Here is a 23,524-nt window from a genome sequence, read left to right as displayed (position 1 = left end):
CTCCCTCCGTTGTTGTTGTGGGAGATTATACTGAAGAGAATGGAAAATTGAAGAAAGACAGAGATGATGGGTTATGTTGCAGTTTAGTCAGAAGAAACAACCAAAAGCTTTTACGACCTTCTAAGATTTACAATCTGACAGAAATTGGTTCTATCGAAACCGAAACTTAACGATTTCAATGACACCGAAATGAAGATGTGAAACAATATTCAAATACGTAACCTTCAAACACACTATGATATGAAAGTTGTACATTTTTACCTTCAAACGAAGACTTGCCGTTACGAAGGAAAAAATAACAGAAGTAGTTTGACAACTTCAAACAACAGAGTAAATGAACTCTTTTATTTTTCAAGCTTACTTTTACAATTTTGAATTTTTGTTTGGCGGTAGATATGAATTTCTAAAGAAGTTTATGAGGGTCTTGTATGACTTTGTACTTTTCTCCCATAGTTCATTGTTCTGTCAAATCTTACCCTGCATGGGACTCTTTTTAAGTTTCCATGAAATCGTCTTCGGACAATCCGGGGAAAAGTATAATGTCAGTAAAGGTATTCTTTTAACATCTTACTTAAACTTCTTTGGCTGTCTGTTACACAAATGACAACTGAGATGTTTAAAGTGTCTGAGCTTCTAAGAATTCGACACATATCTTTGTCTCTATTCTTTAAACCAAAGGATGAGAAGCAAAGTCATTAAGATAAGAAGAATCCTATAGGGTTAGTTCTTCCAATTGTAAGATTGCAATTTCTTCGAAATGTTTCTATCTTCTGTGTTTCTGAAAGTGTTTCCTTCTCTAATCTTCTCTCATTTCTCAATTTGGTCTTTAAACTTCGATTGACATAACTCATTTTAGCATTGTACTTCGAACAATCTTCTTTTGGTACTTCTTATCCAATCTAACAACTCGAGTCTTTATATACATACTAACTTAGACTTCTTTGGTATAATATCTTTGAACGAATTTACGGTGGTCAAATTGACCGAAGTACTACAAATGACAAACTAACTCATAGAATGGGTTTCTTCTTCATCTAGTTCTTGTTGTTGTTGCAAGCCATTTTAAGATAAGTGAAGTCTTTCCCGACCAGAGTGGTGCAATTTAGACCTGTTTTTACCATTTCGGAGCAAATAAGAACTTGTTCATGTATAGGTTTATATCTGAGCATTTCTATTCCATTTGTTCTTGTTCTTCTATAAACTATCTCAATTTTGTCAATGTCAGAAACTTTTTTTCTAATCATTATGTTGAGAAATTAAAATTATTTACTTTTAAGAAATGTCTGAGCGATTTCGGCTATCTAAATATTCTAGACAAGCTTTCAGAACAGCAACATCTGTCGACCAACAAACTAATGACCAATAGTGTAAACAAGAAAAGTGAAATTTGTTCTAAGTTCTGTTTCTGGAATTGACAGACCATAAAAGATATAAGCAGAAAGTCTTAAAATTTGGATCAATGACAGACTTGTTGAAACAGAAGATGACGCCATCTTGAGATAGATGAGTCACAAAACCTCTGAATGCAAAAGACACATGCGCTGTTCTTGAAGATGAAAATAAGACAAAACCCAAATAACAGAGCCTACTTATAAAGGACAAGAAGCTTTACAAAATATGGTTCGCCTAGACGTTTGACATTAAACCCACCAGAAAAGAAAAGACAGAACAAGAGAGAAAAACAAAAAAGAAAGGAAAGTAGAAGAAGAGAAGAAAGAACCTGAACCAGTCCAGAAAAGAAATTTGACATGTAAAAAAAAAATTTATTTTAGAAATTGTTCTGGGTCAATGTCAATGTTCCTCTTCTCGTTTAGGCAGTAGAACACGGCTTAGGACTCTAAAATCTTTTTACCAATTTACGGTTGAACTTAAACAATCTTAGGACTCATAATATTCATAGTCGTACTGCTATTCATTGGTCATATAGTATAACAAAGTTTGTAGCTTGCTTCTTTAAGGTTTGAAATTCTGTCAAAACTTTTTCTTTGACTGCTAACACAACTGTCATGATTATAGTCTTCAGAAGTTCGCACCACTTTTTAAGTCAATAGCAACTTAAACTGTGATTTCGATGTTCAAATTTGCTAAATGAAACTTTTCAAAATGGTGAGAGTAAACATTCAAATATGCGAAGGGCTAACATTTCTTGCTTTAAGTCACATGGTACCTTGATTTACGTGGAGATGAATTTTGCGCCATCTTTCTTATCGGATAAACAAAGATTTTTTTTTAAATTTACTCATAAAAAATTTCTTCTGTATATACACCATTCTGACGTCTAAAAGACTTTTGGACATTTGCCCAAGAATGTTGTTAAGAAGCTGTGCCAATTACTATTTTGACAATATGTATGACGAATCGTTCACAATGACCTTTCATCTAAACACCAAAGTCATTTATCTATGAAATACGTTCATATACACTCTTGTGTTCTAAACAATGTTGTCTCTCTTCGTTTATTTGGAATTTGTCTTGGATTGAACTTAGAATATCTAATTCGTCATAAATATATGGACAAGTGGTTGTAAAAGTCAGATTGTTTCAAAGTTTCTGCTAGTCGTCAAAATATATTCTGTATCTTGCATGAAATCTGACGTTTGACCAACTACATATCTTTCTGTCAGAATTATTCTAACTTTCATTCGAAGTTGTTGTTTGAACACATATTGAGTTTGCACATTTTCACGAAGCTTTTGGTTTTATATCTTTCTTCACAAACTCCAACTTGTCTTGTTATAAGACCTTCAAAGCAATCTGAGTTTAAGAACTTTTGTTCTACTCATATACATTGAATGTTCATTGCAAACTATTAAGTTTCATATTCTCAGTTGAAGAGTTAAATTTACCGCAGATGTTTTTCTAAGTTTGTTATATTCGGATTCGAAATAACCTTCTAACAGTTTGCACAAGATATCTGTAAAGAAAGTATTCTTACCTGTTCCTTGTTTTCCAATTATAATGAGAGCAGTTTCATTTTTAGCACTTGGATGTTGTAAGATATTTGCAAACCAACATAAGATATACTCATAAACCTTTTCGTTTCCATTGCATATAATTTCTTTGACATGGTCTAACCAAGCTTCTATAATATTTTCTTTCCATTCTACTTGTTCATATTTATATCCAGTGAAGATAGAATAGAAGTTTGGAGAAGGTGTATAGAACTTTATACCTCGAACTGAAAAATCTTCAAGTTTTGACAATAAGATATCCCAAGCATCTAACATCTTCATGCCAACTTGTACAACTTTTATTTTCTTAAGTTTCTGTCTACATTCTTGTTCTGAAACTATTGTTGCTTTAGGTTTGTTAAAGACTACATCCCATTCTTTCATAACATAACATTCTGGGGCAGAGTCGACATAAATGACTAAACGTTTCAAATTCTCGACTGCTTTGTTATAGTCTCGAAATGGACACATATTTCTGAATGCTTGGAAGTCATAAAAATCTGAAACATCTATTCTGTACATTTTTATAAAAATAAAAAAAATATTTTTTTTTATTCTTGACTTTGTTGTTGCATTTGTTGCATTTGTTGTTCTTGAGCTATTTGTTGTTGAAGTTGTTCTTGTAATACAATACTTTCACCAGTTGCATCTTCCAATTCGAAACTTTCTGCCGTCATTGACAAATACATAGGACATAAAAGTTTTACAGGAACAAAGTTTGCGTCAACTAATGTCAACGTTATACTTGCCAAAGTGTTTGAGTTCACTAAGGTTGAAAATTCTGCATTCGAATGAACAATAGGCAAACCAGCAGAGAAAGTATTGTTTATACGCATAAGTATCTTTTGGTCATAATAGTTTCTGTCGACATTCGAATAACACTTTGAACCTAAGTTTGAAACAATATATAAGATTGGTGTGCTTAATGTCAATGGAATAGACATTCCTTGTATGACACCTTTTCCTGTTATAGGAAACTGTTGGTAGTAAAAACCAGAAATAAGTTTTGTATTATAGCTCATATCGTTTATAGTAAACTCAGTCGGACATCCAAACATAATGAAACCTGCTCTAGTTGCAGCACATGTTACACCCGTACTTAAAGTATTAAATAAGTCAACAAAACCTGTTGGTGGTATATCTGAGTAAGTATCTTCAAAGGAGTATTTTTTACCATTCACAACAATAAAGTCTTCTGGTGTCAAAAGAGCAAAACAGGCTTTAGTCGTCATTGTGTTTAAAGTTAGTTTACAATATCGTCCTTGAGGACTTTGTAAGTTTGTTGTTATAGAATTATATGACTCAGGGTTTTTAGTCGTAATAGTATAAACCATTATGTCTTCTGCCATTTATATATATTTAAAAGTTTTTCTGAAAGTGGAGAAGAACTTCATCTAAACTTTCACATGGCGTTTCTTGAAGTTCTCTGTCTAAGAAGTTCAAATATTTTGTAAAGACATAGAACTTTCCTTTGTCTACACGAACAAACAAAACAGGGTCTTTCATATCGTTCAAAAGTGTGTAAAGTCCTTTACATGAAATAAAGTCTATATTATTTTTCTTCAAACATCTTTCAAGAAGTTTTGACATTTTTACTTAGCAAATAAATTTTAATGAAATGTTGTGGTCGTCAAATATTTTTATGACGTCTGGGAAACTATACTTTAAGTTCAACGTTTCACCTCCTTTCATAACGTATATCTTGTCAATGACATTATATGAAACACCACAGCAACTAATGTCGGGTTCTATTTCTTTGATGTTTATATCGTCTGCCTCTGTCAAAAGTTTCAATAGTTCTTTCAAAACTTCATGAGGTGCAATGACATATGAGTTCACTTTTACAGGGTTGTGTTCGACCAAGTTTAACATTATACTAAAGCTTGACAAATCTTCTCCTGAGTTTGAAGTTTGTCTTTCAGTTGTTGGTAGTCGTTTCGAATATCTGCAACAGAACTTAAGTCTCTGCTAACTTCAGGATATGTTGGTTGTTCTTTTACAGGAACAATTGTTATACCATCTTCGTCTTCGTATGGTTTCCCCACTTCAACATCTCTGTCTTTGACATTGACAACAACACTTTGACTGTTTGTTTGAGTTGGTGAATTTAACTTCACATCTGCCACCGCCATTAAACCTTTTGAAACACTCACGCTTCTATTTTTCGGAAATGACATTTTACTTAGAATAAAAAGATGGACGTATTCGAGTATCTCTTCGAATTGAAGCAGAACAAAGTTTACACACACAAACAATACAAATACATTGACAGAATAGTTCTTTATACAAACAATGGAAAATGTTATAGAATAGCAGTCTTTGCTGAACCAAAATATTTTCATAAAGCAAAGAAAGTTGGTATAACTGAAATGGTGAAAGTTCTTGAAGCAGACAAAAATATAACAACAAAACTTACAGATATTTCTAAAGGTAAGTTTATTACAATATTATGTCAAAACTGGCGTACTGTCAATATTTGACGGAGAGAAGTCAGTTCAAGAACAACTTACTGACCTGCTGCCAAAATCTGCTCGATGGAAGCTGTCGTTATGCCAATCTGAGGAGCCCCAGCAGGTTTCATCGAACGAATCTTCAAAAGAGCATCTTCCGTGAAAAGTGCTATTGGTTTTGTAAACTTCTTTGCTCTCAGTTCATCTGGACCGTCTCTGTCACCAGTATATTGTATTTGTACAGTACCAACAGTTGAAATACCACCCATAAAGTCTTCTGAGTCAGCAAATGGAATGCCAAGCCAAAAGTTTGAACGGTCTCCATTTGTATATTGAGTTTTTTGACCTCCTGTATGAGTCCATACTTTCACATATGGCATAATAGAACTTTGCATTTCAGGGTTAATGGTTGTTGTGAAGTTGTTGTTAAAGTTCATAGCATCTAATGTCAAGTTGTATGACCTCATATCCTCAACTGTAGAATATTCTTCTCTTGGATAATATTTGCCATCTATGTTTATATGATATTTAATACCGGGGTTGTAGAAACAAGAATAGTCATTTATAGTTCGTCTGAACAGTACAAACATAGTATCTGCATGTTTCATTGCAGTTGTTAAAGCAATATCTGTTCTTGCACCTGGGTCAGCACTTTGGTTTCCAACTTCACCTGCAAAGTCTTTGACAGATATTTGGTGTATAGGGAACATAAGTGGAACTGCAATATATTTGGCAGCTAAAGCATTTGAAATATCTGGGTCCAACATATAGACTGCAAGTCTGCTTTCTATTCTCTTGCATTCAAATTTTTCGCATGTGAACTTAACTGGGTCCCAAGCAGTTCCAGCAGCATTGAAATAATAGTTTACTTCATTGTTGAAGTTTGAGAAACCAAAGTCTAAGTCAACTTTGTCTTTGCAAAATTCGGCGAATGACGTTTGATTTGTTCCCTTTACGTCTGTAATAGTGAATGGGTCTTGTGTTGGTGCAATGACTAAGTTATTTTTGCTTGGAGTAAGTTCGATAGAAATTTTTCCTGCCCAGTTTGGCAAGTATCTTAAAAACCTGAAGATGAGGAAAGATGACAAAGGAACTCTAAGTTTCAGTTTTACTTTGGTTACTGCTGCTGCAGTTTGTCCAGAAAGGTTAACATAAACTCCTGGAACGTTAGGGTCAAGTCTTCTTATTTTCTCAATATTTGCATACTGGTCTGTTTGTTCTCTAGCTTGTGGTTGTACTGAGTTTCTCAAAGCGAACCATTCATAGTTTGCCCATGTTACTGTTTGAACTAAGTCAGAGTTAGAATATATCTTATATCCCATGAAAACTTCTGGAGCATATTGGTATCCGACATAGAAAATTCCATTGCAACCTTTCTTGTCAGAAAACTTGGCAGAAGGTTTTATTTCAATGTCTTGTTCCACGTATAAGAATGAGTTGTCAATAGAAATAATATGAAACCTGTCGCAAGCAATATCTACTGTTGTTGAAGAACCTTCTCCAAACTCACCTACGTTTCCATAAGAAACAGCAGTTGTATATTCGTAAGTTCCAGGAACTATTTCTGACCTTCTAATGGCATTGTCGCATTCGTTATACCATTCGGAAACATTTCCGTTCATGGCATCCAAAACTGTTGGCGTTATATTCTGAGCGGCGTACATTTCATATGGGTAAAAATATAGAATAGTTGGATTTATGTGTCATAATAGAACCCACTCGGACCAAGCTTTACTTTCTTCCTGACTGAGTTTTTAACTCTTCTTTTTCCTTCATTGCCACTACTTTCACTAGATGAAGTTACTTCTTCACTACTTTCACTTTGTTCTACTCTTCTTCTTTGGTGTCGCTTTTGGTAACTTGCCCTCTGCTTCAAGTTGTTGCATCTTTGCCTCATGTTCACCTAGTATGTTGTAAATTTCCCATGTCCTTTTTGCCTTTGGGCTCTGGTCGCCCATCTCAGGTAACCTATATCCTAGAAAGATTTTGTCATAGTTTGTATTTGAGTCGTCGCTTATTGTTTGCATGACTCTTTCCTGAGTTTCCGGTTCAAGCTCTTCAAACAGAGCTTGTCCATATGGAATAAGCTCGTTTCCAAATATATGTTTTTGTAGCCATTCTGGTTTTCTTTCCATGTTACCAATAATATCTTTTGTGAATGGGAAAGCTTTTACCCAATGTTTCAGTCTTGCGTCATTTATTTCTGTAGTTGGTTTTATTTTGTCAAGGAACATGTTTTTCAATACTAACATTTCATTTGGTACTGTCCATTTGAGTTTTCTTAAATATTCATCCTTCTCAGTTCATTGTCTGCAAAGTAAGTTTTTATGACATTTTGTAAACTTTCGTTTGCAAGGTCATGTACAATAGGTTCTCTTCCTTCTATCTCCCTAACTTTCTTTCTAAACTCTTCACCAAATATACCATCTCTATGGTTCTGTGTAGTTCTTTGAGATAAATGTTCTAGAACGTCAGGTGTTATATTTCCATCAGCCATGTTCATTTCATACTGGTCCAAAATATCTGCATCTTTCATATCTTTCAATGGCATTAAAGCCGCGCTGAAAATACCAGCTATATCTGGTTCACCATTCACTTCCATTGCGTCTACAACTTCTTGGAATTGTGGTTGTAAGTTTATGAACCACCTATCCGGATTAGCTTTATGACCCCATCTCATTGTAGTTCCATAGTCTGCAGAAACAAAAGTAGGTTTGTTTCCATATTGGTTAGGTTCTGAATGAACTTTAAACAATGTTTCATTTCTATATGTTTTGTTGAAATTTAACCTTTTATTTTCACCGAGTTCAGCCAAAGATTGAACGTTATATGGTCGTAAGTAAAAAGGATTGTTGTATTTGCGTACACTTTCTTTCAGTTCTTCCATTCTATGCTGAATATTTTCATCTGATGTTGGAGTCTTTTGTATGTCGGCGAACATTTTTCGATATTCTTCTACTATGTCAGCTGAATTTTTCTTAGACTCTTGGAAAGATTCCATATTCTCCGCATACACTTGTTGAGGGTCAAGATTTTTCGGCTGTTCCAAATCTTCATCTAGTTCTGTGAAGTTAGTTTCCAAAGGAGGGACTTGTTCGTTTCCTTCAGGCTCTTCTAGCTGTTGTTGCTGAACTATTTCTTCCATGTCTGGTTGTATCTGAACTTCTTCCTGTGGAGTTTCTTGTACCTCATCTGCTGGCATTTCATATATTCCGAGACCGTTTTTAACAAGTTCCCTATTTAAGCCATCCGCATTCATAACCCTTTCTTCTTTCGTTCCGTCTCTATTTTTTACGCGTTTCATGAAGATAGTTGAATTATCATTTATCTCTGACACCAAATATCTCGGAGTAAATTCATCCATGTCATTTGGATGATATGCTATTAAATCATATCCCTTAGCGAGCTTGTATTTTCCAGGTTTGAAATTATATCCCATTTGGTGCTGAACCATAAAGCTAAATAGGTTCGGGTCAGTATTTCCTTCCTTGAACTTTCTAATAGCTTCTTTATATCTGTCACTAAAGTCAAGAGTATCTGGGTAACCATAATTTTCCTTAAGCATTTTTAAGAATTCTTGGTTTCCTTGTTCTCTACTTCTTTTATGTCCTTGCTCTGTTTGTGGTTGTGGTGCTGGATTTTGAACTGTTGGTTGTGGTGCTGGATTTTGAACTGTTGGTTGTGGTGCTGGATTTTGAACTGTTGGTTGTGGTGCAGTGTTTTGAACTGTTGGTTGTGGTGTTGGTTGTTGTGCTGGATTTTGAACTGTTGGTTGTTGTGTTGGTTTTGGTGCATGCCTGTGTCTGTGTCCATGTGACGATGTAAATGTTTTAGGTAGTCCTGGTGCAGGTGCTTCTCTTGGAGGGTTTGGTGGTATATAAGTTCCACCAGCTGGCACATATGTTCCATCTGCAGCATAATGTCCTACCTGACTTTTCGTTTTTAAGAAAGCATTTACTAGGTCTGTTTTGGTCTGTTGTAACTCTTTTTCTTGACTTTCCACAACAGTTGCTCTAACGGCGTCATAGGCACTTTGAACTGCCTGTCTCGTTGCTGCATCTGTTATTTTCGTCATATTTTGTGCTACTTCTCTTAACTCGTTGTCGAAACCTTCAGACTTCAGTTTCTTTCCAGATGAGAAGTCGTTCACTAGTTTCACCTTACTATGAAGAGCTTCGAAGGCGTTCTTAAAGTCAGCATTCATTAAAGCTTCATTTGAACTGTCTTCATCCGCTTGTATTTTTGTCCTTATTGACCCTATAAGTTGGGCTGCTTTGGCGTTGGCTTGGGCATCTAACCAGTCATTATTAGCTTTTATATATTCTGAGCTTTTCATTGCCTTTTGCATGGCTGCGTCGTTATTTTTACTTTCTTGTGCTAAGTTTTCATACTGTACGGTTTGGTTTTGCAACTGTAAAAGTTTTTCTGCCTTTACATTTGCTTCAACTTCTTTTTTATACTCATCGCTATCCATATATGTCTTCAGGGCTTTTTGTTTTATTCTTCATCTTTCAGTACTTTATATTGAGTAGTATGGTTTTTCAAATTTATAACATCTTGTTCCATTTTTGCTACTTCTGCTGCTTTTTCTGACACTTTTTTCGCATATTCCTCTGTACTTAGTTCTTTCAGTTGTTCTTCTTTCTTCTTTTTCTCTACGTTTAACTCATTGAGTTTCTTTGTGTGTCTGTCATATTCTAGTTTCTTTTCGTTTTCACTTATTTGTTTCTGTATGTCTATGTTTGACTTTTTGACATCTGTTATTTGATTTTTGAGTGAACTCAAATTCATTTGACTTTGAGGGTTATAAGCTGTTCCGTCTGCAGCTCCACCATAGCCTGCCATTTTCGCTAAAAGTGCCGCTCTTAAACCTCCACTCTGTGCACCAATAACTCGGTTTAAAAGCATAGGGTTGCTTGACATTTGTTGCAACATAGTGGGGTCATTCATAATTTGTTGTTGCAACTGTTGTTGTGGTGTCAGTTTTACTATTGGATGTTTCAATGCTCCCTTCCTCTTACGTATATTCTTACGTAGCTTACGTGGCATTTTAAGTGAAGTAAAAAACGGTTTTTGACAGATGTTTATATGACACTTTTTGTTCAGCACAAAAAAACTACTCGGTCAAAGTGTTGTCAGTTTTGTAAAATAACCGTCCTATCTCATTCTATAAGGGGAAAAGGCTTCTCAAAGTATACTTCCTTGGAACGCCCGTAACTTTTCCTGTAGCGACGATAGACCCTTACTTGTCCGGACAAAGTTATACTATTTTGAGTGCTCTACAAAAAGTCAACGGCGACGAATCTCAAAAACCGTTGTGTAAAAAGTTTTACCGTTGGACAAAAAAGTATATATAGAAAACAAAAAAACGTTTATAGTTCATTCAATATTTGAGATGGAACGGTTTGCCAACGGTAACTATTAAATAAAATAAAAAAATAGAGGGGGTCTCCGTTGGTAAAAACCGTTTATTTTAAACTTTTCTATGAGTAGTCCGAAAAAAACAGTTTATTTTTCATAATGGCATTCGCTAGCGTGTTCGCTCCAAATTCACCTGAAGAAATTGCTTGCAGACTTTCAGCACCCACAGGTTTAGAGCCTCAATATCAAACTGCAGCATCTACACATTCTCCAAGCAGAACAGACAATTCAAATTCAAATTCAAATTTGTCCTGCAATTCGCTCAATCCAAAGCCACTTTCACTACCAAAAACAATACCAAACGAGCTCCGTATTACAAAGAACCACAGCAACGCTGAACTACGCAAAATACTACTCAGATTGTCTGAAGAATACTTCAATTCAAAGCCAGAAGAAAGAGTTGCTGCAACTTTTAACAAAGAATATTGTGAACAACTCAACAAAGTTCTTGCAGACTTTACCAAACTACAAAAAGAAACACCTGACCCATTCGAATTAGGTGACACAATTGTCAACTATTTTCCAACAATAACAAAGATAATTGTTGACAGAACTATATGTCAGCTTATTGAAAGTCTTCCACCCAAAGCTGCAAAAAAAGTCGAACAGTTTTGGGTCGAATTCAAATCAAAGAGTTACGGATATCAGGATGACGAAGAAGAACGTGAGTACGGACAAGAAACAGCAAAATGGCAATGTCTTAGCTCACTCAACCCCAAGTTCAAACCATTATTTTACTCAGACAACAACACAATTCAAGTACGCAAAATTGCTATTCATTTCGTTAACCAAGCAGAAGACATTGAAGAAGGAGACTCTATCTCAGTTTATGTTTGCTACTGCAAGTTTTTCAAGGACGAATTTGGAGGACCAATTCTCATGCATGTCTTCAAGCCACATCAGCAACTCTACGTTGAAACTGAAATAACACTCATGCATGGAATGTATCTCAAGTTTGAAAGCCAATTGGAAAACACATACAACATTTGGCTTTCATACATTCAGTTCGATACACCAGATGACTTTGATGTTGAAGAAGAAGACTCTACTCAAGAAGATGAACCACAAGACGCACCTGATGATGACGAATTTGTACCCGAAGAATAAGAATCTCATTCAAGAACACCATCAGAAGACGACCAACAAATGGCAGATGCAATGGACAGTCAAGTTCCATGAAACTAAACATCTAATTTTACCTCAATTCCAACTTTTTTTAAACATCTTCGGGGCTAGAGGGCACGAAGTGCCTGGAAGCCCCACTACCTTTTTTTTTTTTTTTTTTTTTGAATATAACTAATAAATGGTTCAAACGAATTCCAACCACAAAAGTTCTTTGTAAATTAATGATCAAAACCGAGGCCAAAGAATTTCATGAATTTACATATCATCCAAATAAAGTTTCAGAACTAGAAAATGAAAAACTTCAGAAAAAATTAAACGATAGACTTTCAAATGATCGTATTGAAAAAATAAATAAACTAGCAGAAGTTGCATTTAATAATGAAATATTTGATGAATATAACCTTGAACTCAGTGATGGACTTTAAGGACCCGGGCTCAACGAGTCATGATTTATGAAATCAATTATTTGATTTATTCGCTCTTCAATAATTTCTATTCTTTTTGTTAAATCATCTATTTTCATTAATGGGGTGATTCTTGATTGAGGAATAGATTTCAAACTAACCACCCCTTTTATTTTTGAAATTTTGAATCCATCAACTTTAAACATTTTATTCAATTTACACGTTGTCAATTCTTCAAATAATTTTTTATTGTTATCATAATAGTCATTAAATTCTTCAACAGATGAAAAAATTTTTATTTCAGTAATTGGTTTAACAACGTTTATTTTTTGTTGAACATTTTCACTTTCATTTATTTTTTCCTCCTCTGTTTCATTTATTTTTAAAATTGGTTTCATTTATCATTAAATAAAAATTAGAATATAAGTGATGAAATAAAATTTTTTAATTAATATTAAATCAGAAATGGCGGCAGGATTCTTTAAAAAATTATGGGATGGAATTAAGAAAGCTGCGGGTTGGGTTTATAAAAAGGTTATTAAACCTGTTGCAAACTTTTTGGCACCAGTAGCGAAAACGGCAGGAACTATCATAGGTGGAGTATTAGGTACTAAAGCAGGTAATCCGGCAATGGGAGCACAAGCAGGTAACGCAATTGGTGGAATAGCTGAAGGAATACTTAATAAAATAGGGGGTAGATAGTGGAAAAATAAATAAATATTATTTTTATCTTAGTATCGGTTGAAGTCTTTGATAAACTTTTTCTCCTTTATTTAATATTTCTCTTATTGGGGCAGCTTTTGGTGTTATTGATTCAGCAACGTCACTAATTGCTTCTTTATTCTTAAATATCCAATTTGCTCCTTTCTTCAATGTTTCCCAAACTTTATGCGCCCCTCTTTTTACTTTATCCCACAGTTTCTTAAAGAATCCTGCAGCCATAGTTGATTATTTCATTAAAATTAAAAATTCATTTTCATATTTTAATTTTGATTTTTTATTTAATAATAAATGACGACTAACTATTTGGTGCCAAACACCAAACCGATTAATGGAAATGTGTTTCATTCATTCGAAAAGATAAATGAAATATTCGCAAAGAATGACGGTAGAAGATATTATAGAGAGCTTGAAAGTTCATGCTATGACTCTGATGCTCCATATTTTGATGATAAACAAACTCATTTAAGAATTACAAATCCGGCTCATGATGTGAACCAATTAGGTGACACATATATTAAACGCAAAGTTAAAGCAACTCTAGTTTCAAATAAAGCTTTCACATGCGATGCCGCTTTTAAATGCATGCGTTTATTCGTTGGTTACAAATCATCAAATCAAAGCTTTAAACAATTAGAAGTAGAAACCGAAAGAGGTGATGCCGGTTATCTTCAGATGGATTGCGCCCGTGAATCTTTCGCATTTGCAACATATAAACCAAAATCAGAAAGGAAAGTTAAAAAGTTTGTTCATTCGTTATATAATAATGTTCAAAAATATGATAACTCAGTATGTGGTAAATATATTGACCCTTCAGAAGTTTTCAAGAAACAAAAAATGAAGAAAGAATTGATATCACTTTTGATATGATTATTCCAGTAAATGATTTGTTAGCATTTCAGGCGTTCGATGATTATCCTAAATCATTTGGTGATATCATTCTTAAATATTATGTTTTCAGGGATACTTTAGTATTTTGTCAGGTTGACCCGTTAAGAGTTGCTGATTTACAAAATTACGTTTATGAAAAGATAACTGATGAAAATTATGAAAAGATTATGAATCATGTTTATAAATATGATCGCAAATTCCAACAAATCGGACTTCCTGCCAAATTAATTACAAGCTTAGCCGCTACATCTGCTGACGCAACAGTTGATGGCGTTATTATTTCATGCACAAAGATGGAAGTTTTAGAGGATAAATGTATTACACCGGGATACGGTTTAATTGAAGAATCAGTTAAAGCAATACCACGTTTATTCAGTAAGGAAGATCCATTCATGATTCCAGCTCAACATATTGACGTTCGTTCACTAAATGGAGGTTGCATCACTCCTGAAGGTATTAGCTCAGATTTCTCATACGCTCTTCATAATGTTACAGATGTTGTGTTAACATTTCCGAAGAATGCAATGCAAAGAACGGTTTTAGAAAATACAATGCTTCGAGGTCTTCAGGTCACTATAGATTCCAGAAACTTCCCCGATCAAGCGATGACCACAGTGGGCGACATATTCTTTACACGTATGCTTCAAGCTTCTGATTTAGATGGAGTGAATGAATGCGCGGAAGAATACGAGGACTCATTAACTAGACCACTGAATGATGATGATGGCGTGCCATTAGCTAGAACATGGAAAGACCAAACTTCATTCTTATGCACTATTCCAGTTCAACGTGATGGAGCGGGTATATTCTTTGATGGATTAGAAACTTTCAACTCACAAGTTACAGTACAAGTGAAAGCTTATCCAATCATTCAGGGTGAAAATGACACTTACTGTTCAAAGGTGACAAATCCTCCTCAGGTTTGGTTTACTAGGACTACGTATTGGACATGGACACCGGATGAAGGTTTGAAATATCATCCAACAGGTACACCACCACAGTATAGAAGTTCATATGATGAAATATTGATGAATAGAAATGTTTAAAATTATAAATTTATTTTTGATTAAATGGAGTTAAACTCATCCACCCCTTATGAAGAATTAGCAGGAGTATATAATACATACGTAGATGATATGATTAATGAAGCATTGAGTGATAATAGAAATGCTCTATCTAAGGAAAAATTAATGAAAATTCCATATTCTGAATGTTACTTAAATTCAATCACTGCAGCAATTGGTAAACAAAATAAAGGTAAAACATTAACGATATTAAAACAAATTATCATTATTGCTAACACTTCCCCCCATTCACATGTGTTAATTTATATCAACCGTTCAGGTTCACCTTCAGATGATACATTTGAATCTTTAAAGCATTTAATCAAAATTCCAATTATTTATTTATCACAAGAAGAAGCAGAAGATTATTTAAAAAACTTTTTAATGTATAAAGAATTATATAATACAATCAAGAAGCAAGGATTAGAGGATAAAATTATTGATAAACAACGGGATGAATTATTTGAAACACTTTCTATTTCAAATTTTGATAGAGAATTTTTGCATTCACTAATTTTTCTAGATGATGCGGTGAAATCAAAACTAATAACAAATGAGAAATCATATTTTAATCAGTTATTAACTCAATGTCGACACATTCAGTGTTCATTCTTTATGGCTGTTCAATACTTCAAAGCATTAAGCACAAACATTAAATCAAATCTATCAACCCTTTTCATTTTCAGTGGGTTTAGTCGTCAACAGTTGAACGTTATGCTTTATCAAGTGAATTTACCAATGATCATTAATGAACTTTACACACAATATCAGCAATTAGGTGAACATGGGAAAATAATAGTTGATTTAAATAAAGGAAGTGTTAAATTTGATTAACTTTTTATGATTAATTTTTATTTTTTATTTATAATTAAACATGACAGAAATTGCAAATCTTCTACAGGTTCCATTAAAACAAGGGACAAACAAAAGGGGTGCATATAATAGAACTATGAAAGTTCCTGATGGAATGAAGGAATTAGTTCATATTGTTGCTGGTCTTCAAAAAGATGTTAAACAAATGAGAAATGTTTTAACATTACCAGAAGCTCAAGCATATGCCAAACGTCATGGTCCAAATTGGGAAGCACACGAAGCAGACATTACGGGTCCAAATGGAAAACCTGATGGTATAAATGAAGTTTTCGTTACTGATGGTCAAGGTAATATTAAAGTCATAAATGGTTATAAATTAACTGTATCTGATTATCCTAAACGTAAAGCATATAATGAACGTTATCCTATGCAATTTGATGAAAATGGAAAAGCTGTTAAACAATACATTGGAGAAGGTGAAAATGGTCCAATTAATTCATACCGTCATAATCCATATTCTTATTTCAATGAAGAATTAAACGCTATTGAAGAGGGACCGGATGGATTACCACGATATGTTAATCAGTTTGATGGTCAATATGCAAATATTAGACCTGAAATTCCAGCTAAGAAATTCTTTAAAGTTGCTTTATTCGATCCAGTGTTCAATGAACAGAAAGAAGCAATGAAAGCAGAATTTAAACCAATTCAAGTGGCAAGAATTTCTTCATCTTCACTTTCAGAAGCGTTCAAGGAATTGATAAAGAAACCACTTTATTCTCAACAAGGTTATAACTTTGATTTAATTAAAGAAAGTGATAGACGTAAATTAGAAAAATCAGATGGTTTTAAGAATGCATGTAATGAAATGATTAAAGATATTGTAAATGATAAAATAAGACTGGAAGAAACTCAAAGCATTATCAATAACATAATTGGTGCAGTTACAAAGAAAGTATAAGCAAACAATGATGAACCTTGGGATATTACCATAACAACTAAATAAAACTTTAAATATATTTTTCTTTTTTTTATTCAATTATAAATGAGAAGACGTTTCACAAGTCAAAAGAACACAAACGCAAAAGCAGAGATTACGGTTGGTTATAACGTAAATGATGATAAATCACGAATTATTCAAAATGTTAAAGTTAATGTTAGTCCTGAATTAACAAGGTCAGCAACTCAACCAAATTTATTAACTCGTGACTTACCAAAGAAAGAGGGGGAGCAAAATAAAGAAGATGAAGACCCAATCATTTTATCTGAACCCGGTAAAGAACCCGTTGAAATCCCCACATATCCAACATACCCCCCACCTCTTTCATCAAACATCGAGAACCCAGGAATCTACGATTCCAGTCGCATTGCGCCATATAAAATAGACATTAATTCTGAATTAATGAAAATTTACCGTGATATAATAATTAATAATTATGATTCAATAATAAATTTAATTGACCAATCCGGTTTAATTATTTTACCTTATGAATCATTAATTCACATTATCGCCATTCTTTGTGATGTTCAAGATTCAGACGTTAAGATTCAATTTTTCATAGATGATGATGTTTCATGCTGCGGAACAGTTGCAAAAATAAATCCTATAAAGGATATTAGCACAATTAAGATATCAAAGAATGGAACAACAACTGAACTTCATTTAACTTATAATGATATTTATAATAAAATAGTTGATGAATATAAAATATCACTTGAAAAATTCTTTGTTAAGGCCATTTAATATTCAAGCATTAACATTAACGAATAATAATCCTTTGAATCATAATCAATAATAATTGACCTTTCACCAGTTTCTATCGTTTGTTTTATTTCTTTTTGTTCCCCACTATCTGGATCGGTCATTGTAATTGTTTTTGTTATAGTATCAGCTTTATCTTTAACTTCAATCTTTTTTCCATCAGGATATTTAAACCAAAATTCCAAAAATTCGATATTGTCAATCTGTTCATATTTTAATCTATCAATTGCATTTTTAATACCATCTGAAAATCTTATGAAATGGTCATTATATGGGTTTGATTGAACTAAATTTGAATGAAGTGAAATATAACCTGATGATGAATATGACATTGACTCATATTTTCTGAAAACACAGATTTCCCAGATGTTTTCTCAACGTTTCAGGGTTATAAATACAACATTCTTGAAAAGCCTGATTACTCAAAAATTGAGATGTTTATGGATTTCATTAAAGAAGCCATTTGTGATAATAACGATGAAGTGTATAAATACCTTCTCGGCTGGATTGCATCAATGATTCAACATCCTGGAATCAAGAATGAAACAGCAATTATTTTGAAAGGACTTCAGGGAACAGGTAAAAACAGATTTACAGACATTATTTCTGAACTCCTCGCTGGTTATTCATGTAAAAACATTACTGAAATAAGTGAGCTAACGGGTAATTTCAACTCAGTAGTTGAGAATAAAATGTTTCTTGTACTTAATGAACTCAAGAATGTAGGTGAAGACAGACTCGCAAACTTCAACGCTTTGAAATCAATTATTACGGATAATGAGATTAGAATTAATGAAAAGAATCAACCCAGAAGAACTGCTCAGAACGTTGCAAACTTCGTTTTCGTAACTAACAACGTCTACCCTGTCAAAATTGAAGTTGGAGACAGAAGATACGTAGTTTTAAGAGTTAATGGTAAATTCAAGGGTCAATTTGATTACTTCAAGAATTTAATGGATTCATGCACAAAGGAATTTTATGATAACCTTTTAACATATTTTATGCAATATGACCTTTCATCATTTAACGTACGAATTATACCGATGACTGAAGCCAAACAAGATTTAATTGAATTATCAACAAATCCTTTAGATGAATGGATAAATACACATTATGATGAATTATGTGCAGGTATGACGTGTAAAAATGCCCTATTCTGCAAACCATCAGACATGAAAGACAAGAATTTCCAAATGAGCATTAAGGATAAATGTGAAAGGAAACAAAGAAAAATAGATGGTAAACAAACATGGTATTATGTTTTGAAAGAAGAAATGAAAGGATTATATAAACAAATTGAACCAAACGATAATGAGGAATCATTTACTGACGATGAAATACCTGTGAATGAAGCTTTATAAAGTATGACTGGAATTTATTTTTGCCTTCCTCATTAATCCCATGATGTTGTCAAAATGTCATGTTGTCACATTTTTTCAGAGAAGTTAAATTACCTGGTGACCACCTGGTGACCCGGTGACCTCATCAGTTATTCAAAAATAAATAATTATTGAATAACCTAAAACCATTAACGCTAAAATAAGTGATAACAAATTTTTATTTTTATCATAAATGAATACCCCACAAGCTCAAAATTTACCACGAATCATAACAAGGGAGGAAATGATAAAAATGATGCAAGAACATGTTAAAAATAACAAACCACTAAAATTGAGAAAATGTGGTTATGCAGTAATGATGGAAAGAGAGATGTTGTCGAAGAGGAATAAAAATTAAATTTGGATAGAGTTTAAAAATTCATCTTTATTAAATTCATCTCTTCCAAGATATTTATTTATTCTATTAAATTCTTTTATTTTTGCTTCACTCAGTTTAATGATTGAACGGTAAGTTTCTAATTTTTCGATTATTTCTTTATTGTTTTCAACCCCACCGCATTGCGACTTCTTTTTGTAATAGCATATTTTTGATTTAATTCTGTTTAGTTTCTTTTTATATTCATCGTCTGGACTCTTGACTGCTTTGTTGTCACTCATTTTCTTACGAATTAAAAAAATTAAATATTATTTAAATATAATGGAGTAATAAAATAAATCGGAATTTCTATTAATTTATTGTTAACTTCAACTAATGCATTGCCGTTAATATATCTAACAAATTCAGCTATTGTGTCAAATCTTCGTCTTCTTTTTGTCATTGATTTATTAGTTTTTCCATAATCGAGATGAATCAAAACTTTATTTCCTTGTTTAAAATTCATGAGCCCCGAATTAATTTGTTCACGTTTAACATCATTCAACCTTTCCATTTGCTTTCTAATATATTCCCATTCTTTTGAAATATCATTTTTCATTTCCACCGGTTTCATGTTTATTGTTCTATGCCATGTATTATTGTAATAATATACTAACTGCTGTATGATAGAGTCATGATTTCCATCCCAGTATATCTGACCGTTAACCCCTAACGCATCTCTAAGAGTTCTCATTACCGCATCAACTATTTTATTATGAAACGTATATGGAGAGGATGAAAAGAAAAAATTAATTTGTGGGAAATAATGAGTCATAGCTGCCTGAAATCCTTTATCACCATCACCCCTTATATTATCTACTCTTTCATGATCTAGTAAGTATTGAATAGCTCTTCTTGTTTCCTGTTCTGTTTTCCCTTTCACCGGAATGCAATATAAATATCTAGTGTTAATGTTAATGGCAAATAAATAAGTAACGTTTCCTTTTGAATATTCCAGATGATCGATTTCGTATGAATATGGATATGGAGCAAATGAAGGTCGACTAAATTTTTCCTTTAATGGTTGAATTTTCGGGTCAATTGGTTTATTTAATATCTTGAAATCCTTTTTAAAATCTTTTTGCTTCTTTAATGTTTGAAATGGATATAATAAAGTGAATGATGAAGGATTAACTGAAGGAGGAGGCGGTACTGTCGTTGGAGGTTTTGGTGTTGCAGGTGGTTTAATTTTATCTGCTTTGATTTTGGAATTCATTCCTCCTTTCATTAATTCTGGATGTATTCTATTCATTTGTTTTAAATATGCTGTATATAAAGGTTTGATATACTTTCCCACTTCGAGTTTATGTTGAAGGATGAATTCCAAAAGTTGATCTTCATTTAAAAGTCGGGCTGAATATGGTTTAACTAATGAATCATAAATTAAAGCTTGTGCATCATTTATGGTCTGAAGGACCTGGGCGTTTTGTTCCTTTTGTTTTTGTGGCTCAGGATTATATAATTTATATAATCCATCAATATCTCCTTCTGTTAATACTTTATTTTTGAAATCTTTCAACTGTTTAAGTTGTGATTTAGTTTTTCCCTTTGAATATTCATTATTTTTAATTTTGTCTTTAATTTCAGAAATTATTCTATCATGATATTTCAAATTTTCATTTTTATAATATGGATAACAATATTCCATATCATCACCCGTTATATTGTTATCATATTTTTGGAGATATGCTTTTAAATCATAATAATCAAGAAAATTTTGATTAAATACTAAATCATCAATCAATCTTTTTAAATCCGTGTTATTCATTTATATAAAAATAAAATAAATGTTTAAGGGTGCCCATCATTCAACGGTTCCTTTTGTCTCTTCTGTGGTATTTTATTAAATAAATGGCATACAACATCCATTTTCACAACATACAGCCTTAGTGTGTGCCCCTGTTAATGCAGTCTTACCGATTGTTAAGCGAGTCATTGACCCGTTTTTAAGTTGTAAATTAATATTCTGACCATCGAAAATAACTTTATCATTTATTATATCCAAATAATTTTTAGGTGTTAATTGTTTATTTTGTCGTAAACTAACACCCTTCATTTTTTGTGCAATCTTTTTAAAATCACTTCCATCAATTGAACCGTTGAATGATGTATAACACTTAGGACATAAAGCAACCATGTTATCACCTTGTTTCTCAATTGCTAAACCCAATAACTTCTTCTCATGTGCTTTTTCTTCAGCTTTATTCTTTAATTTAGGTTTAAATTTCTCATCAAAACAGAAGAAATTAAAAGGTGCGAATTTGTAAATGTTTTTATCATAAAATTGTTTATCGGTTATAATCACCTGAAATGCTTGAGTGTTAGGAAGATTTGGATCGCCGGCGATTGCCCAATAAGATGAATCAGTATCACCTTCAATGAAATGAAAACGATTAACATCCATGCATTTATACATAAAATCATAAATGAAAACCAAATACCAGTATTTAGCATTATCTAAAGTGAAGAATGCCTCTTGTAAACATGTTTCACATCTATAAAATCTATCTTTAAGCATCACTTGATATGTATCCTCTCCTATTTCTCTTATGTTTTTAAACTTATTTGACATACATGCAACGCGTGCCTTCTGTGCATTCATTATTTTAGTCTTTGTGTAATTTTGTGTATTCATTGCATCGTAACCATATGATTCATTAAGTGAAATCTTGCAAAATAAACTTTTTCCTTTATTTCCTTCTAATTCAGCCTTTTGTCTTTCGTTCATAAATTCGTTCGCAAATTCATTAAAACAAGTGTTTTTAGTAAATGTTAAAATTGATTGAATGTCATCGATGATAAAATGAAATCTGTCGATTAGATACCAAAGATAATAAGAAGAAAATGGTTGATATTGGTTGTGTGTTGATGCTAACTGAGTTAATTTTCTCTGTTTCTGGTCAACTGGTAGATTGTTTGATTTCATGTAATTATACATAAAACTGCCAATTGTTTTTTCATCTGTGATAATATCTAAGTTTCTTATTATCGGTAAAAAGTTAATGTAATCATTAATGTATTTTTCATCGATGTGACCCTTTACTTCAGCCACGAATAAAGTATTTTTCTTCTTAATTATTCCCAGTGCTTTTGTTTTCTTTGTTGCTTTATCACAAATGATAACACCATTCAATCTTCCCGGCATATACATTTTATGGTCAGTATATTGAATGAAATCATGAGGATTAGATGAAAATGATGAAGGATATAATGAATTAAAGTCAACACCAACGAAATGAGTCATAATGTTGGTGGTGTCCTCATTTGATACAGTTTTAGTTTCTGGATTATATGAAAGTTTATTAATGTGCGTGATTCCTTTAAGATTAACACGATGTTGAACATTTGATAGACCACCAGTAATTCCATTACGGAGAATGTGATAAGCTTCAACTGAATCTAAAGTCATTGGTAAATTATTTTTTAATGCATAATTTCTTAAATTGATTCTTAAACGTTGAACATCTTCATCTTTATTTGATTTTACGACATTGCAATAACAACACATTAACTGACAATTTTCTTTGCTATGTGGTTTTTCATTATCTATTCTATCCAATGTTGGTTTATTTGCATATGTAAACGCTTTACCACACATTTTGCATTTAGATGAAAGGATTAAATCATGATAGTATTGATAGTCATCCATTGAAACATTGTTTTTAGTATCCCTTTCCGCTTTTTCATCTTGTTTCTTATATGATTCAATTTTATATTTCCAATACTTTTTTGTTAATTCAAAACTTGATTCCACATTTTCTTCTTCTGGATATGTTTCGTTAGGATTGAAGTTCTTATATGCTAACGCGTAACGAATCATTGAAGCATTCGATGATAAAGAAAGATTATGAAGCATGTCAATTTTATAAACAAATGTTTCTTCGATAATTTTATCAATTGGGTCAATCATAATTTCAACATCTTTATTGCAATAATGAATAAAATATTCTAATCTATTCTTAAAGTTTTTAGCATCATTGAGATATATTTGATAATCTGAATCGGATATTGTTTCTTGAGTTAATGCTGAATAAAATGAATCTTGAGTGAATGGTTCCTTTTTATATAATTCATCTTCGTAATTTTCCCATGTGATGAATTGATAAGGGAAAAAGGATTTAACACGTGATTTATTGTTTCCGAAATCTTGAGTGAATTGATCTAATGT

The 23,524-nt window shown here is 32.7% G+C and overlaps 14 protein-coding genes across 14 annotated transcripts, besides 2 other annotated features; 6 read left to right on the top strand and 8 right to left on the bottom strand.

Annotated features, from left to right (window-relative positions):
* Positions 1 to 8,138: part of a mobile genetic element that runs on past the window's edge.
* On the bottom strand, positions 2,936 to 3,473 carry TVAGG3_0628680 (uncharacterized protein; the record flags this gene model as incomplete). The annotated part of the gene is made up of 1 exon (XM_051240697.1): positions 2,936 to 3,473. A coding segment is annotated over one exon (538 nt), but the record flags the coding sequence as incomplete, so codon positions are not given.
* TVAGG3_0628670 (uncharacterized protein) lies at positions 3,503 to 4,300 on the bottom strand (the record flags this gene model as incomplete). The annotated part of the gene is made up of 1 exon (XM_051240696.1): positions 3,503 to 4,300. One exon carries the CDS (start codon positions 4,298 to 4,300, stop codon positions 3,503 to 3,505), a length of 798 nt encoding a protein of 265 aa, XP_051087283.1.
* TVAGG3_0628660 (protein of unknown function, DUF4106 family) lies at positions 5,458 to 5,796 on the bottom strand (the record flags this gene model as incomplete). The annotated part of the gene is made up of 1 exon (XM_051240695.1): positions 5,458 to 5,796. The coding sequence occupies one exon, from the start codon at positions 5,794 to 5,796 to the stop codon at positions 5,458 to 5,460; it is 339 nt and encodes a 112-aa protein (XP_051087282.1).
* On the bottom strand, positions 5,865 to 7,065 carry TVAGG3_0628650 (protein of unknown function, DUF4106 family; the record flags this gene model as incomplete). Its single annotated transcript, XM_051240694.1, has 1 exon — positions 5,865 to 7,065. A coding segment is annotated over one exon (1,201 nt), but the record flags the coding sequence as incomplete, so codon positions are not given.
* A 144-nt stretch (positions 8,139 to 8,282) lies between the features above and the next one.
* Positions 8,283 to 9,605, bottom strand: TVAGG3_0628630 (protein of unknown function, DUF4106 family; the record flags this gene model as incomplete). Its single annotated transcript, XM_051240693.1, has 1 exon — positions 8,283 to 9,605. A coding segment is annotated over one exon (1,323 nt), but the record flags the coding sequence as incomplete, so codon positions are not given.
* A 293-nt stretch (positions 9,606 to 9,898) lies between these two features.
* Positions 9,899 to 10,450, bottom strand: TVAGG3_0628620 (protein of unknown function, DUF4106 family; the record flags this gene model as incomplete). The annotated part of the gene is made up of 1 exon (XM_051240692.1): positions 9,899 to 10,450. The coding sequence occupies one exon, from the start codon at positions 10,448 to 10,450 to the stop codon at positions 9,899 to 9,901; it is 552 nt and encodes a 183-aa protein (XP_051087279.1).
* A 471-nt stretch (positions 10,451 to 10,921) lies between these two features.
* On the top strand, positions 10,922 to 11,929 carry TVAGG3_0628610 (uncharacterized protein; the record flags this gene model as incomplete). Its single annotated transcript, XM_001291869.2, has 1 exon — positions 10,922 to 11,929. The coding sequence occupies one exon, from the start codon at positions 10,922 to 10,924 to the stop codon at positions 11,927 to 11,929; it is 1,008 nt and encodes a 335-aa protein (XP_001291870.2).
* Positions 11,930 to 12,816: 887 nt separating this feature from the next.
* TVAGG3_0628600 (N-acetylmuramoyl-l-alanine amidase family) lies at positions 12,817 to 13,053 on the top strand (the record flags this gene model as incomplete). Its single annotated transcript, XM_001291870.1, has 1 exon — positions 12,817 to 13,053. One exon carries the CDS (start codon positions 12,817 to 12,819, stop codon positions 13,051 to 13,053), a length of 237 nt encoding a protein of 78 aa, XP_001291871.1.
* A 24-nt stretch (positions 13,054 to 13,077) lies between these two features.
* Positions 13,078 to 13,293, bottom strand: TVAGG3_0628590 (uncharacterized protein; the record flags this gene model as incomplete). The annotated part of the gene is made up of 1 exon (XM_001303182.2): positions 13,078 to 13,293. One exon carries the CDS (start codon positions 13,291 to 13,293, stop codon positions 13,078 to 13,080), a length of 216 nt encoding a protein of 71 aa, XP_001303183.2.
* Positions 13,294 to 13,937: 644 nt separating this feature from the next.
* Positions 13,938 to 14,807, top strand: TVAGG3_0628580 (uncharacterized protein; the record flags this gene model as incomplete). The annotated part of the gene is made up of 1 exon (XM_051240691.1): positions 13,938 to 14,807. A coding segment is annotated over one exon (870 nt), but the record flags the coding sequence as incomplete, so codon positions are not given.
* Positions 14,808 to 15,158: 351 nt separating this feature from the next.
* Positions 15,159 to 23,524: part of a mobile genetic element that runs on past the window's edge.
* Positions 15,901 to 16,800, top strand: TVAGG3_0628570 (uncharacterized protein; the record flags this gene model as incomplete). The annotated part of the gene is made up of 1 exon (XM_051240690.1): positions 15,901 to 16,800. One exon carries the CDS (start codon positions 15,901 to 15,903, stop codon positions 16,798 to 16,800), a length of 900 nt encoding a protein of 299 aa, XP_051087277.1.
* TVAGG3_0628560 (uncharacterized protein) lies at positions 16,885 to 17,583 on the top strand (the record flags this gene model as incomplete). Its single annotated transcript, XM_051240689.1, has 1 exon — positions 16,885 to 17,583. One exon carries the CDS (start codon positions 16,885 to 16,887, stop codon positions 17,581 to 17,583), a length of 699 nt encoding a protein of 232 aa, XP_051087276.1.
* On the top strand, positions 18,042 to 18,962 carry TVAGG3_0628550 (uncharacterized protein; the record flags this gene model as incomplete). Its single annotated transcript, XM_051240688.1, has 1 exon — positions 18,042 to 18,962. The coding sequence occupies one exon, from the start codon at positions 18,042 to 18,044 to the stop codon at positions 18,960 to 18,962; it is 921 nt and encodes a 306-aa protein (XP_051087275.1).
* Positions 21,200 to 23,005, bottom strand: TVAGG3_0628540 (DNA/RNA polymerases family; the record flags this gene model as incomplete). The annotated part of the gene is made up of 1 exon (XM_051240687.1): positions 21,200 to 23,005. The coding sequence occupies one exon, from the start codon at positions 23,003 to 23,005 to the stop codon at positions 21,200 to 21,202; it is 1,806 nt and encodes a 601-aa protein (XP_051087274.1).

The sequence above is a fragment of the Trichomonas vaginalis genome, chromosome III (assembly GCF_026262505.1).
Source record: "Trichomonas vaginalis G3 chromosome III, whole genome shotgun sequence".
NCBI lineage: Eukaryota > Parabasalia > Trichomonadida > Trichomonadidae > Trichomonas > Trichomonas vaginalis.
This window is presented reverse-complemented; position numbering and strand designations above follow the sequence as displayed.